This window comes from Primulina huaijiensis, chromosome 1 (assembly GCF_012295235.1).
Source record: "Primulina huaijiensis isolate GDHJ02 chromosome 1, ASM1229523v2, whole genome shotgun sequence".
Lineage (NCBI taxonomy): Eukaryota > Viridiplantae > Streptophyta > Magnoliopsida > Lamiales > Gesneriaceae > Primulina > Primulina huaijiensis.
Window position 1 is genome coordinate 19,493,204 of NC_133306.1, and position 15,546 is coordinate 19,508,749.

Here is a 15,546-nt window from a genome sequence, read left to right on the forward strand (position 1 = left end):
CGATTTTTTGTGTATATATACACTATATCACTAATCTAACCTACTTAAATCTCAATTTTCAATGTTTGAACGAGTCAGTCCTCTATTTTTATCAACACTTAACATAGAGCGACATTAACATAAATTAAATCTAAAGTATTATACCTTGTCTTACATAAAAAAAATTTAACTCGTCAAGTTACTTAAAAAATAAAATTAAATCAATCATTTATCCAATCACATTTTTATGCAAATTTTTTTCAGAACAAAATTTAATTATAATCTAATGTTATAATAAAATTAAATTAAATTAAAAATTTTATTATATCACTATAGCCGGAGCGGCATTCAAAAATTTAGAAGACCAATAGACTAATTTAATACATGAAAATATTGCCCCCATTGATTATTCTTTTTGTTTCAATAAATTCACACGTATCATCAGACGGAGACAGAGTTATAAAAGCGCAGCTAATGCAAAGATTAAGCCTTGCTCAAAATTGGGATCAAGAAATTATTCGGCATCGTATAATCCCTCCAATACGAAAGTAAGTAAGCTCCACAAAAAGCAGTTGCCACTTGCTAATGTCTAGGTAGAGACAAATGAAATGAGACACAAGTTCAGACAATGACTTCTTGTAATTAATCTTTGTTTGAACTTGAACACAAACATAGACCCTTAAAAGTAATTAAGGGACTCATTTAATAATGAAGTATAGATCAGATTAGTATAGTACGTTGAATAAAATTGAAAATGATTTTCTTGTTAATTTGGAGGGATTATATTTAAAAGATATCCCAAGTAGACGGCATAAAAACCCATCTTCTAGTACCCACCCACCACCACCAGCTTCTACGCTATATAACACCCTTAGGAGCCCATTAATTTTCTCATCTCAAAATCACTCAAGCATGCCCAAGATCATTAATACCGGTGCATTGCCAACAATTGTCTTCGCATTTTTGGTGGGGTTTGCACTCTGGTGCTGTCTTACCAATCCTGCGTCTGTTGATGTTCCTTCGAATAGCAACGAGTACCCTGTTTCCAATATGAATCTTACTGCCGGATTCAAGAAATACATTGGAACTTTAATGGAGAATGGTTCCACAGAGAGATACCAAAGGAAACTGGATGACTGTCTGTGTGACTGTGCATGCAATTGCCCGATCAGACTTTGCCAGTTCTGCTGCGGCTCCAAGACCAAAAATGGGACTCATGTTTGATTTAATATTGTAAACTCTGTATTAACTTATGCTGGTTTTACACTGTGGGCGACCAGTTAGTTATTTGTAACAGAGTGGTTGGTTTTAGAGACTTTGAATCTCAAGTTCGAGGTTGTGTGGTTTGTCTAAAATAAATCTAGAAAATGGGTATTCTACTGTCCTTCGATATTCATACAGCTCTCTATGAAATCGGTGTGTTGCATTAGCAATAATGTATTTCTTTCTTGTTCGATGACAATCCTTTAAATAATCGGATAAAATATAGAGTGGTGATAGTATGATCCATAGTGATTATGGATAAATATTAATATGTTCAATCTGATTGATGAAACGAAAAATCTCATTTTTTCTCTTTTTCTATAAAATCTTAGCTTCAAAACCCAATTATAACCAATCTCTCTCCGCTTTAGAAAATTAGGATTGGGGACACACATAAATTTAAAGCAAAATATTGTCCAAGAAAGCATGATAAAAAGATTAACCCAATTGATGTGATCGAGTAAAAATGGGTGCGAGATGCGTGGGAAATTTAAACGGACCGGGTTATATTCTTTTAAGAGGGGGTTCTCTCTGGCTCCTAGAATATCCGCTGGTTTTCCCTAGCTCTGGATATATCTGCACACTTGAAATAACAGATATCGTCAGTGGAACACTGGACCACTCTGACGCTCAAGTCAATATTCTGTGAGGCGAATAAATACTTCGTTTTTTAGAGAATATGTGTATATATATGAATCCTTCAATAATAAACAAACCTTGATGTTTATAAGACTAGAACTAATGATGATTTTGTTTTCAGTGCCCAGCTACTATTCATGATGGGAAAGTCGCTTATGCTTCTGATTTACTGACACTGTTAGGTCTGACAACCCATGCTTATTTCGATTGAGTCCGATCACTTGTACACGCTAAAGGATCTCCTAATGATGACCAAGTCATGGTGCCCCATACTGATAATTTAAAATAGGACACTAGATATTGGAATTCTCGGGCCCTACCCTTCCGGGCTTACAGATGGAATCCACCCTGGTTACTCAAGTCTCCTGGCTGCCCGGCTTCTAAGCCGGTGAAGACACGAGACGAGAGAATATAGGATACTTCCCTAGGATTAACCCGATATTATGGATAAAATAAACAGTTAAGATGTGTTGAGGTGTAATAATTGTTCCTGATGTGTAGAACGGTCGAATCATGCCGCTTGGGCTACTATACAATTTAAAAAGATATAAGTTGCACCATTACCATAAGCTATATCTTTTGGTAAAAAGACAAACACTTATTCCTACAATATTATTCCCATGTGTTCTTTTTGGTCGAAATTGGGATCAACACAATGCTATCCTCCTCTACGAAAGTAAGCAACACAAAGTCATGAAAAAGTTGTTTCTTCAAATAAGAATTAATTTTCTCACAATTCATATTAACTTCGTATTCCGCATTTGAAACATCAGCAGGTTGAAGTTACAACAATAGTCAAATAATTAAACAAAACTTTACAAAATCAATTAATCATTAATGGGTTCCAATTTGGGAAAAAAAAAAACGAAAACAAAAGAAAAGGAAAAAAAAGCCATAAAAATTAAAATATAAGAACAATATATCAATGCTAACCTAAATAGTACAGAATGATTATGAATAAATATTAATATGTCCAGTCTGATCGATTAAACAAAAAATCACAAATTTTCTTCGTTTCTATACATTTAGACATATCATGATATTTGAATGTTTATATTTCCAATATTGGCATTGAAAAGTATTACACTAATAAATTTTTTTTAAAAAAATCCTGTTTGGAGTTGTGTTATCCATTGCATCGAGAGTAATGGAGGTGGATTTATATCCATTATGGAATTCATTGTGATTTTACTTCAAATTGTTATTTAAATATGAAAACGAAATGTATTCGTTGAACTTATTATTAATAATAGACGATGTAGACTAAATAATTTTTAAAATTTTACACAAAATTTGTATATAAAACATATAAACAACAGAAAGAATTGAAAAAAAATTTAAATATGACGTTCAAATTAAAACAAAGAGAAATGGAAAGAATTTTGGTGTTGCTTGAGCTAAAATTATTTTTGCCTAATCAAATCCACTCAAGCCCAAGGGAAAAAATTTGACAACAAGAAACCCATTAAATTAAAAAATAATTTGAATGGGTGTAAAGTGGGTAAACAGTGAAACCAGATAAGATCGTGGCGATGATCTTGTAAAATCGAACATGGAGTGGAAAAAACTACACAGGTTGAACAGAAGAAGAAATCGGAAGAAAAGATAAGACAGACACCTCAACATCCCTCAAAACAACTAGTTCTCTGCAAATTACAGTCTTATATATTCAATAATTTTTCATTTTTTAATCTATTTTCAAATATTCTACTTCTTTTTCATTCCAAATTTCAGCAAATTTTATTGTATTTTTAATATTTTGTGAATTCTTTATGATTTACAAATACATAATAATAAAAGGAATTTATTTCTTCAATTTTCAGATTTTTTTATTTGTTTATAGCGTAATATCCACTCATTTCAAATATGCATTTCGAAATTCATCACCAATGACCAAGCATTTTTTGACATGTGATATTCAGATTTGTAACAATATATTAAGAGCACCTTATTGCCCTTAATTTAAAATTCAATGGCCAAGTTAAATGCATTTTTTTTTTAGCAAATCTTTAACCACCATTCAACCTTTAGTTTATATTTGAATAGCATATTTAACTAGCCATTATGTAGACAATTAATGACAAATTTATGACTATAAAGAGGTAAGTTGATGGTAATTATCATAACTGAATGTCAAACTTCTATGCACTCTATAAATGTCTCTACCTTGTGCATGAGAGTAAAACACAAAACAAGACTCAAACCCCTCTAAATTTCGAGCCATGTTAACCTTATACCAAGCCATCTAAATTTGAGTTCTTAAACCATGTTGATCAAGCATTTCAACCAACTTAATGATAGAATTTAATAGGTTTGTAACAGCCATGTTAACAGCCATTACAAATCTAGAACATTTCGCCCTCGATAAAGAGCTCTGAATCCGATCTTCAACGTTTCTCGAATATACTAAATCGAGTTCTAAATATGTTGTCCAAGATTCAACCCAATTCAATAGTTACAATTACATCACCTACCTCCGCAAGCAAACTGCAGAGATTTTATGCGAGAAAAACGACAGCTTCTATTCTTCGCCCATACATTGATTCAAATTAACTCCATCGTCAATAATCTTCACATTTCATAATTTATTTGATATCATTTCAGACGTACTCACCAATTTCAGGTCGATCCAAAGGTTTAATATATCACAAACATTTTTGCAAATTTACTGAAATTAAAAAAAAATCAAGTATCCTTGTGGATGATAGCAGTGCAAGAATAACATGGTCTATAAGATCAAGCGTGATTGCAATAACCAAATGAAGCATGCTAGATTGGTAGTAAAATGTATGCTCTAAAAGAAGACATTGACTTTAATGAGATTTTTTCTCTTATGGTTAAGCTTACAACAGTCAGGGTAGTGTTGAAATTGTTTGCGGTGTTTGACCTACATCTAAAATAGCTAGATATGAAAACAATATTTCTTCATGGAGATCTTGAAGAAAAAATCTCTTCAAATGGTCTAGCAGAAACGTAAGCAGTAGAGAATGACAAGATTGAAAGTATATGTGGAGATATAATATTTGATTTTCAATCAAATTTCCAAATGAGATAATGTGCATGGTTTCCAGACAGCATTGATGGTAGAAGATGATAGTCGACAGATAGTATTGATGAATTGTCATAATTATGGCAACAAAAAAATCGAAACTTGTTATCCGAATGAAAATTCAGTGAGATGATGCATATATAAATTGATGCATCATTTGGCTCTTGAAGACATACTTTCATCGAGTTCTTTCTCACATCTTATAAGCATACTTCTTTGAGTGCTTAGTTCTATAATAGTTATGATAGATTTTTCATGTATTAAAAGAGTGTGTTCTCTTCGAAAGCATAGTGAAGGTTGTAATTACATAATATTATAATTGAATTCTTTCATCTTGCACTAGGTTTTTACCCTAATAAATTTTATGGATTTTTCACGTAAATTTATGCATCTAATTTGAGATTTTATTTTCATAATTGTATATCAAGATGCTGCACCTGAGTTCAACGGATAGCTAATTACAACAAGCGAATAAAGAAGAACAATTTGATCAGGAACCAAGATATTTTTCATCATGTGATCAAAATCAAACAAGAAAATATTTGAACAGATGAATTCTCGAGGAAAAAAATTGATTAATTGTAATGTATCATTTCTCATCTCCGTATTTGAAACATATAAGTTATATATATTTGTCAACCTACGGACAACTCACGAGTCACTAGAACAAAACCCAAGTACAATTATTTTCATGTACCATCTTTCAATACCCCATTATCAATCTCCACCAATAAACACCAAAATAAATTGACAGCAAAATTTATATGATGGCGGTTGAAAGTAGGTGAAATATATATTTTATTGGAAGATTTCCAATATATAGCTGGTTGGTTTTAAAATCAAAGGGTTCTTTTGCAGATTCTTTCACGAGTGGGAAATGATTATCAATGACGGGTTCACTTAACCGGCGGATGGAAGTATAGGAGATGATTGATCTCAAGAATTGTACTGAGGTGGAAAATAATATTTAATTGTTGGTAAAACATTTTTTTATTTATTTTAAAAACAGATTATTAGTTTTTGGTCTCTTTTTATTTTATTTTATTTTTTTGTAGTTCAAATTATTTTGAATAAATTCAATATTTATTTTCTATTTAGTTTGATACAGTTTTATTTTCGTCTAAGATTTTTCAATAAGTCCAAACACGGCTAAAAATCGATTTTCTGTGGTGAAAACAATGTTTTATAATAATTTCATTTACTCAAACTTATTGTAAACAGCTAGAATAATTTGGAAAAATGGGTCGCATTAGAAATCTTAAAATTTATTTTAACCAAGTTATGAAACTCATATCTTTTTCTTTCTGGTTAATTTATGCTACACATAGAGTAACGTAACATTCTCCCATTTTACTTCCAAAAAATAAAAAAATTTGTTGGGGTGGGGGGGGGGGATTTATTGCATCAAGAATAATGGAGGCGAATTTGATTGTTTATTTTTATTTATTATGGAATTAATTGTGTTTTTACTTCAAATTGTTACACGTGATGTTTATAAATATGAAAATTACAATGTATTATATTAAAAAATGACAATGTATTAATTGAATTTATTATCTCTAATAGACGATGTAGACTAAATAATTTAAAAATATTCACAAAATATTTGTCTCATTTGGATATTTGATTGAAAATCAAATGATGGAGTTGACTGAATGGATGATATCGAGATAAATATTAAATGAAGAGGGACGAATTGGCCAAGTGAAAATATATAATCGAGAATCAGTTGAAACTAGATTAATATTTTATAAAATAAACCCTTAAAAATGCATTGATGCTCAAAACAGACAGAAATAAAATATATATTTTGGTGCATATACACATTTTGTATGATATTTTCTAATACAAAATTTAATTTTCAAAATTCTTAAGAAGCAAAGATTAAGCTAAAAAAAACTCATCACCGATGATAAATAGTGAAAACATGAGAAGTATAAAAAGAAATGTACTTAATTATTTCACTATCACAAGAAAAAAGAACTAATAACATTCAAATTTCAATGCAAGAGAGAGCAAATACCATAGTTTCTCACGAGTCACTAAAAGAAATCACAAATACAAATCTGCAAAAATGACACGAAATTTTTTTTAAATCAAAGACAAGGATTATGGGGTTTTTTTTGCATTCAAAAGAATTAGACACGAAATTTGAAAACAAAAAACATTTATTTAAGGTGCCCACGCTCTGTATCATGTTCCGAGCTAGAACTCAATTAGGCAGGATCAGTCGCTTTATTAGCCTCATCTGGAGTTTTCAAGTACCATCTTTTGAGCCGTGCTGAAGCTTTCAATACCTGTTATGGCCGTTTTTAGTCACGACCAAATAAACACGAAAGAAAACGATAGAAAAATTAATCCATCCAGCGAACGAAGATCGAATACCTCTTCATCCCAGCTTATTCTCCACATCATGAAACTCAAGGCAAGCGTCAGAGTGGTAACTCCACACAGCAATCCAATCCAAAGTCCCTGTTAGATCATCGTCATTTTTCAAGTAAAAGTACTGGTGTCATGATGTGTCAAGGAAAATATCGAGTTCAAGATATGAAAACCCGAATTTCTGTAAGCTAACAAAGGAGGTTTGGTATAGTATCTGTGTTCTTAATTTGGTGAAAGTTGGATCTTTTCTTAGTGATCAACCGAGCTCTCAGATGGGAGAGTCGGAATCATATAAATCTATGGTATTTACCCATTTCGATTCAGCTATAGTCTGTGTTACTTGTTAGATATCCTCTACATTAGCAACTTGAGTGAATCAAATGGTAAATATATATATTTAGTTAGTTGTATAGGAAACGCATGTATTACCTTTACTTGAAGATCAGTCACATATCCAAGAAACAGGCCGACTGGTAAACCAATCAGATAGAAGCAAACGCCGTTGATAATAGCCACCGTTGCTTGCAAACCAGCTCCTACAGCCACACCTGAGACGACAACGACAAAATTTCCGGGATTTTTCAAGCATGGCATGCAGATTTGAAATTCGCGTATTTCATTTACTTGAAACAATTACAAGTCACAAAAGCGTAGCTTAAAAACTAAGGTTTAGAAATTCATAGATGGAGAAATCTTTCAGACTGGATAGTGAAGTTGAAATAAGAAAAACCTGAGAAAACTGGATAAATGCTATTAAACAACATGGAGAATGCGAGCAGAACAGAGAGATCCGATACTCTCTGGGCAACATTTTCATCGTTGCTAAACATGTATCCAATTTTCTTGCCAAACACTAAGCAAAGAATCCAAAAGAGGATCCCTAAGGCAACTGAAGTGGAGAGTAGGACTTTGATTGAAAATCTAACAGCTTTTGCATCTCCTCTCCCAAGTTCATTTGCGACCCGCACACTATAACATCAAAAGAAGCCATTCGCCAAACAAAAGATTCAAATCTTTAGTGATAATATGTGGATCTGAATTGAAGTACGTAAGATACATAACAAATTCTTACCACGCCGCACCAAGTAATCCTAAGCATATCATGAATTCCCAGCCGGTGATGTTGATACTGAGAGTCCGAGGATTTTAGTGGCCATCTTTATATTAAACGCAAAACAGGATGAAACTGAATCAAATTCTTACCAAACAGAGAAGGCTGAAATGGAAACTTCTGCATTTTTCATGTATCCTGCCACTAAGACAAGAATGGCATAGTACCACAACTCCAAGCTATACAATAATTACCCTTGGTCAATGACACAAGTATACACCATTCACTGTAAGTCTGTAACCTAAACATTGAAGGGAAACATTTTACCAAATCATAAGACCAGAAGAAATAGAGAGTTTCACAACCGGGAAAATATCCTTCAGTGCAGCCACATTGAATCCTTTCCATGAATCACCGCACCAACCGCCAAAAATGTATATAAACTCTCCAAACACAACAAGCCATGAAGATACACACAGAGAACCCATTGCACCTGCAATCCCGAAATCCAGGACACGAACAAAAAGCCAAGACAGGGGAACATGGATCACGAGCTGCATAACCGAAAGCCATGCAACGACCATGTTCTTTTGCTGTGCTTGCAGATACATTTGTATTGTCAAGCTAAAGACGAGGGCATAACAGAAGAGTATGAACCATAGAGAAATATATCCTGCAGCTTTGGCGATGGTCTCTTCTTCACCCAGGAGCTTAAAGATTGGAGTTGCGAAGAAAAACACGGGAAGTAAGATTGTCAAAGTGATGAGATCAACGAACCATGATCTTTGCAAGAAAATACCCATCATATGGTACTGTTTTGCTCCAAATGCTTGGCCGCATAGAGTTTCAGTTGCACTAGACATTCCTAACTGTGAAAATAGATATTAGGAAAAGGGGATGTGTGGCCAAATATAATCTCCCATATAGTTTTAGCACATCAAGAGATTTATGAAAACTCGAAAAAGTATCTCGAAAACATGTCATCTAATCATTATCAAGAAAACTGAGTTGCAGAGATGCAGTTAAAGGACATGTAAATGGTCACATAGGTCGACTTACCAGTATCCCGTTAACGAATCGGACGATCAAGGTCTGAACAAGTGCGTAACCAGCAAGATCCACAGAACTTATGTGCCCGATAAACGATTGGGTGACTAAAATTGCGCTGAAAGAAGTTACTCTCGAGATTACGCTGGGCAACGCAACCCTCCATATCTTTTTCCATTCTTGACAAATTCTCCCTTTCAAATCACCCTCCTGCCCTGAGTTGAGCAGCCTCTCTTGGATTTCCTCGTCCATAGCTCTACAACAAAGAATTTAGACTCAGATTTAACTAATAATACGATTAACCACTGTGAGCAAATGGCATAATTTCCCCTATGAACCAAACCTTTTTTTTTTTTTTCATAATTCAAAAGGCACAAGTACCTTTCGTACTTCACCAAGTCAAGATCTTGGTTCCGACCCAATGCTCTAAAACTAACTCTACTTGTTCAAATATCTAACACAAGGCATTGAATATAACTCAAGACTGGAGTTCTTAGTATAAGAAATGTAATTCTAAATGCAATAAAAAATAAATTAATCTTCTACCTCGAAAATGAAGGTTAGAAGTAGGTGGAATGAATGGTTAAGATTCCAGAGGAGCCAACCTCAACAATTGCACGAGGCGGTGCGTGGTTTGTAAAATATATTGAATTTATCTACTAAAACTGATTATTTGGTGATACCCGAGGAATATCCAATTATCGAGTCATCTCCAGGATGGAGGTTCATCTTGAAACCCGGGTGGTAGGAGTTCGGATAAATAATGGGCGACGGAAGGAAAGGGCCCGGGGGGCAAAGCCCGAGTTACAAGGTTCATCTTGAAACCCAGATTGTAGGGGTTCGGATAAATCTTGGGCGACGGAAGGAAAGGACCCGGGGGGCAAAGCCCGAGTTACAAGCATCCGATGGGAGTTTCGCCACCAGGATTCTTTCCCGGGCATCACGGTACAGGTGTCGTGTTTTAGATTACAGGTATGGGACATCATGACTTGATCATCATTAGGAGATCTTTTAGCGTATGAAAAAGTGATGTGACTCAATGGAAGTAAGCATGGGCTGCTAAAATTAACAGTGTCAGTAAACAGAAGCATGGACAACTATCCCATCAGGAGTAGTGGCTGGACACTGAAAACAAAGTCATCATTGGTTTTTCTCCTATAATATCAATGTTTGTTTATTAATAAGGCATTCAGATATATTCTCTTGCAAACGAAATATTCACTCTCTTCATAAAATATTAACTTGAGGGTCAGAGTGACTACGTCAGAAAACCATCCGACGCCTCACTAATGATTTTCTGTTATTTTAAATATGCATATATTTCCAGAGCCAGAGAGAGCCTCTTCCTGAAAGAATATAACCTGACCCGGTAAAATTGCCGGCCTATCTCGCACTCAATTCACATGATCACATCATTGGTGCCATCTGTGAGAAATCAGATCTAAGAAGAAGATATGGTTTCCACTCGAAAATCAGCCAGGAAAGACGCCTCCAGAGGGGAATCCTCGAGCTCAGAGGTTCCCCAAGGAAATCCGTCCCGACAAACTTTCCTGGTCAATCCATAACAATTAACTCAATGTATATCAGCAGCTGTTCAGAAGGATATGCCAGAAAAGATACCTCCTAGCAGTAGCTGGGCACCATGTGATGAAGGACCCCGTGAAGAATCTCCCTCTCCAAACGAGGCGAAGCATGAAAGAGAGGAAAGTTTCCAGGAAGGCTCCAAGGCTATTATTGTGGCTGAAGAACTAGAAGACTTGAGACAAAAGGTGAAGAAACTGGCAGGGTAGGCCATGTCCCCTCGGACTTCCCAAGTTTAACCGAGAGGGTGTCCTATCTCTAACCGTATAGTCAATGAGCCCTTGTCAAGCCACTATAAATCGGCAAACATCAGAGAATATGACAGGAACTCGGACCCTAAAGAGCACTTCACTCATTTTGAGAATATGGTCATGTTGCATTGTTATGGTGATGGGATCAAGTGTAAAACTTTCTTAACTACGTTGGTGGATTCAACCCAACAGTGGTTCGAGAAGCTGGATCCTCGGAGTATAAAAACTTTCGAGGACTTCAAGAGTGTCTTTATACATAACTTCAGTAGTAACAAATGGTACAAAAAGACTGCCTTTAGCCTGTTTGAGATCAAGCAGGGTAGGGAGGAATCATTAAGAGCTTACATCCGCAAGTTCAATAAAGCAGCGTTGGAAGTACCTTCCTGTGCCTGGGAAACTAAAACCACGACGTTCACTCAGGGGATTCAGGATGGGAATTTCTTCTAGTCCTTGGTAAAAAAACTACCGAGAGATTTTGAAGATTTACTATCTCGGGCAGAGAAATACATCAATATGGAGGAAGTCCAGAAACAAAAGAGAGATGCTATCAGGAGAGAGAGAAGCTGTCAACCTGGGAAAGTAGAAGAACGGCTCCGAAGGGAGAATCCCCTGGGGCGCTTCTCTAGTTACGCTCCCTTGAAAAGATTAAAGGACCAAGATGTGAATCTTTGCGAAGATAAGGAAACCAACTCCCACAACCCTCCCCAGGGCCCGAAACCAGCTTTGAAATTTTGTGCGTTCCATCAGGAATGCTATCATGATACCAGTGAATGCAAGCAATTAATGAGAAATCATCCCAGACCAGATTCTATTGAAGCAAGCCTGGAAGAGAAGAGAGCAAAAAGACTCCCGTGGATCCCCAAGAATCCGGGGCCATTACCATCCAGCAGAGCCCCGAATTATGAAGTCTCGTGAAGGAATGACTCTAGACCCACCAGGTCAGAAAGGGCCCGGCAGGAGAAGACCAAAGAAAACTCCCCAACTCTTGGGTAGTTCCGTCAACGTCATATCCCAAGAAGCGCTGGACCAAATGAATCTGAAAGATTATCAACTCGAGCCTGCAGAGACGGCTCTATTCGGGTTTGCAGGCCATACAATACATCATCAAGGGGAGATTGCGCTCCCCCTAACCACTGGATCCGGACAATTTGAGGAAATCAATGATGGCACATTCACAGCGGTCAATGCACCCTCATCATATAATGTCATATTGGGGAGGCCGGCCATAAATGCTTTTAAGGTTGTCGTCTCCGCTTACCATCAAAAAATCAAGTTTTCTGTAAAAGATGTTATGCTGAAACTGTTAGAGTGGAAAAAAATAGGGCAAGAAAAGGTGAGTATGGAGACTGGGTAGGAGGTGGAGGAGAAGTGCATTCCGTAGAAGAAATATAAGCAGTTGTCGAAGAAGAGCAAGAAGAAATTACCTTAATCCCCAAGGATCTCGAGAAAAGCACCAAAATTGCCCGGGATCTAAATTCATCCACCCGGTCTCAATTAATAATTTTCTTGTAGCAAAACGTGGATGCATTAACTTGGTGCTCTTCAGAGTTAACCGAGATCTCAGCCCGGATAGTGGAGCATAAATTAAACACATGTCCAAACTCATGGCCAGTGAAGCAGAAGAAGAGACACTTTGGACCAGAGAAAGACGGGGTAATAGTAGAGCAAGTGGGAGAGTTGCTGAGAGCTGGCCAAGTCAGGGAAGTCCAATTCCCAACTTGTCAAATGTGATTCTCGTCCAGAAAGCTACAGGAAAGTTGACGATATGTGTAGATTTCTGGGACCTGAACAAAGCCTGCCCCAAAGACTGCTATCCCTTGCCTCGGATTGATCAACTGGTTGATTCCACGTCTAGGTATGAGCTGATGTGTTTCATAGATGCTTACTAGGGATACCACTAGATACCCTTGGCTCAAGAAGATCAAGACAAGGTCAGTTTCATAATCTTTGGTGGAATATTTTGTTATATAATAATGTCTTTTGGTCTGAAGAATGCAGATGCCACTTACCAATGATTGATGGATAAGATTTTTGAAAAGCAAGCCAGGAGAAATATTGAGATCTATATGGATGACATTCTGATCAAATCCAAGGAGAAGTCAGACTTCATATCAGATCTGGAAGAAACTTTCTCCACACTTAAAAAGTATGGGGTCAAGCTAAATCCACTAAAATGCACTTTTGGGGTAAGAGTGGTAAGTTCTTGATTATAGTAACTGAGAGGGGAATGGAAGTTAATCCAGATAAGGTAAGGGCTATCTTAGAGATTGTTTTCCCTAGAACCATCAAAGATGTGCAAAAGCTGAAGGTCGGATTGCGTCTCTGTCCCGTTTCATATCAAGGTCGGCATATCAGAGCTTTCCTTTCTTTCAGATACTTCAGAAAGCACAGAGATTCGAATGGGATGATCAAACAGAATAGGCATTTCAAGATCTAAAAAGCCATCTAGTCGGGCTGCCTATCTTGGTTAAGCTCGGACTGGGGGAAAAGTTGCTGGTATATCTGTCTACCACCGAGTACGCTGTCAATTTGGTCCTCATTCAATAAAAGGGCACCAATCAAAAACCGGTGTATTATGTAAGTCATTCCCTCAGGGGTCCTGAATTGAGGTACACAGAATTGGAGAAAATAGCCCTGGAATTGGTCGTCACCGCGAGAAAGCTGAGACCCTATTTCCTGTCTCATCCTATCTATGTCCTCACCAACAGCTCACTGGGAAAAATCATGATCAACCCAGACATCTCGGGAAGGCTGGTAAAGTGAACGATAGAGCTCGGAGAGTATGATATCACTTACCATCCAAGGACCGCCATAAAAGCTCAGGCTTTGTCAGACTTTCTAATCGAGATGGTGCGGCCCAGGCATGAAGAAGTCTGGAGAGTATTTGTTGATGGTGCTGATAGTAAAGAAGGTAGTAGTGTAGGAGTCGTTCTAGTCTCCCCCACAGGAGAAAAGATAAAGCTGGCCGTAAGATTGGATTTTCGGGCTTCAAATAATGAAGCTGAATATGAATCAGTAGTAATCGGGATGAGAGCCTCTCGAGAAGTTGTAGCCACTCAAATCATCCTATAATCAAATTCTCAACTAGTTATTCAGCAGCTCAAAGGCTCTTATGAAGCCCGTGAAGGAAGATTGAAGGAATATTAAAAACCATTCAAGAATTGTCGGAAAATTTTACTGATTGGAGTGTAGAGCAAATCCTGAGAGAAAAAAATATTGAAGTTGTTGCACTGGGAAACTAAAATGGCTTACTAAATTTTACTCCTTTCACCTTCTGTGCTTTAAATAATGACTTAATAAATTTTCCATACTCGGTTAATAGAACTGATCGTGACTATCAAATCACAAAAATTTCTAAGTGTTGAGAATCAACCGGGAAGTTTAACAAGCATCCAAGAAGTTTAAACTTAAACTTGAATCAAAATCCTTATAATTGCTCGTGATGTAGACCCCTTAAGTTAGGGTGCAAAGCCTTAGATTTGTTTGAATAACCAGAATGCGGAACCCTAGGCCGGGATCATGTCCCGGGACTTGGGAATGGTCGAGGTCTGGTGCCCCGAGCCAAGGTGTAGTGTCTTGGGCTTATTAGATAGCCAAGGTACGGAGCCTTGGGTCGGGGATCCTGTCTCGAGACTTGGGAATGGTCGAGGTGTGGTGCCTCGAGCCAGGGTGTAGTGCCCTGGGCTTATTAAATAGCCAAGGTACGCAGCCTTGGGCCCGGGATCCTGTCCCGAGACTTGAGAATGGTCGAGATGTGGTGCCCCGAGCTAGGGTGTAGTGCCCTGGACTTATTAGATAGCCAAGGTACGGAACATTGGGCCGGAGATCCTGTCCCGGGACTTGGGAATGGTCGAGGTGTGATGCCCCGAGCCAAGGTGTAGTGCCCTGGGCTTATGAATTATACGGGGCTTTGTACCTCCCGGACTAAGATATAACAATCATATGCTTAACACTTCTCTAGGAAGAACAGAACTTTCATTATATCTTCAAACAAAAAATTACATATGTTAAGCATAATACTTCTTTAAATTAAAAACATTCCAGGGTATTTTGAGAGAACGTCCTTGAGCATCTTCTAGATAAAAATCTCCCGAGCTAACTTTCTGGGCTACTTTAAAAGGCCCTTCCCACCGAGATTCCATCTTTCCCACATCTCCGGCTGGATTGACTTTCTTCATGACCAGATCTCCAACTTGGAAGTCTCGGATTCGGATTAGAGCCCTTTCTCTCTTCTCTTCTACTAATTCCAATTCCATTGCCCGGTTTTGATTATAATCATCCAGGTAAGATTCTACCCGGGCAGA

At 37.0% G+C, this 15,546-nt stretch overlaps 1 protein-coding gene across 1 annotated transcript; it reads right to left on the reverse strand.

Annotated features, from left to right (window-relative positions):
- Positions 1-7,091: 7,091 nt before the first annotated feature.
- LOC140982662 (protein DETOXIFICATION 24-like) lies at positions 7,092-9,942 on the reverse strand. The gene is made up of 9 exons (XM_073449298.1): positions 9,792-9,942; positions 9,423-9,666; positions 8,691-9,232; positions 8,516-8,602; positions 8,385-8,441; positions 8,043-8,281; positions 7,742-7,860; positions 7,316-7,402; positions 7,092-7,227 (listed from the first exon to the last, which is right to left on the reverse strand). The coding sequence occupies exons 2-9, from the start codon at positions 9,660-9,662 to the stop codon at positions 7,147-7,149; spliced, it is 1,452 nt and encodes a 483-aa protein (XP_073305399.1). The 5' UTR covers positions 9,663-9,666; positions 9,792-9,942; the 3' UTR covers positions 7,092-7,146.
- Positions 9,943-15,546: the final 5,604 nt, after the last annotated feature.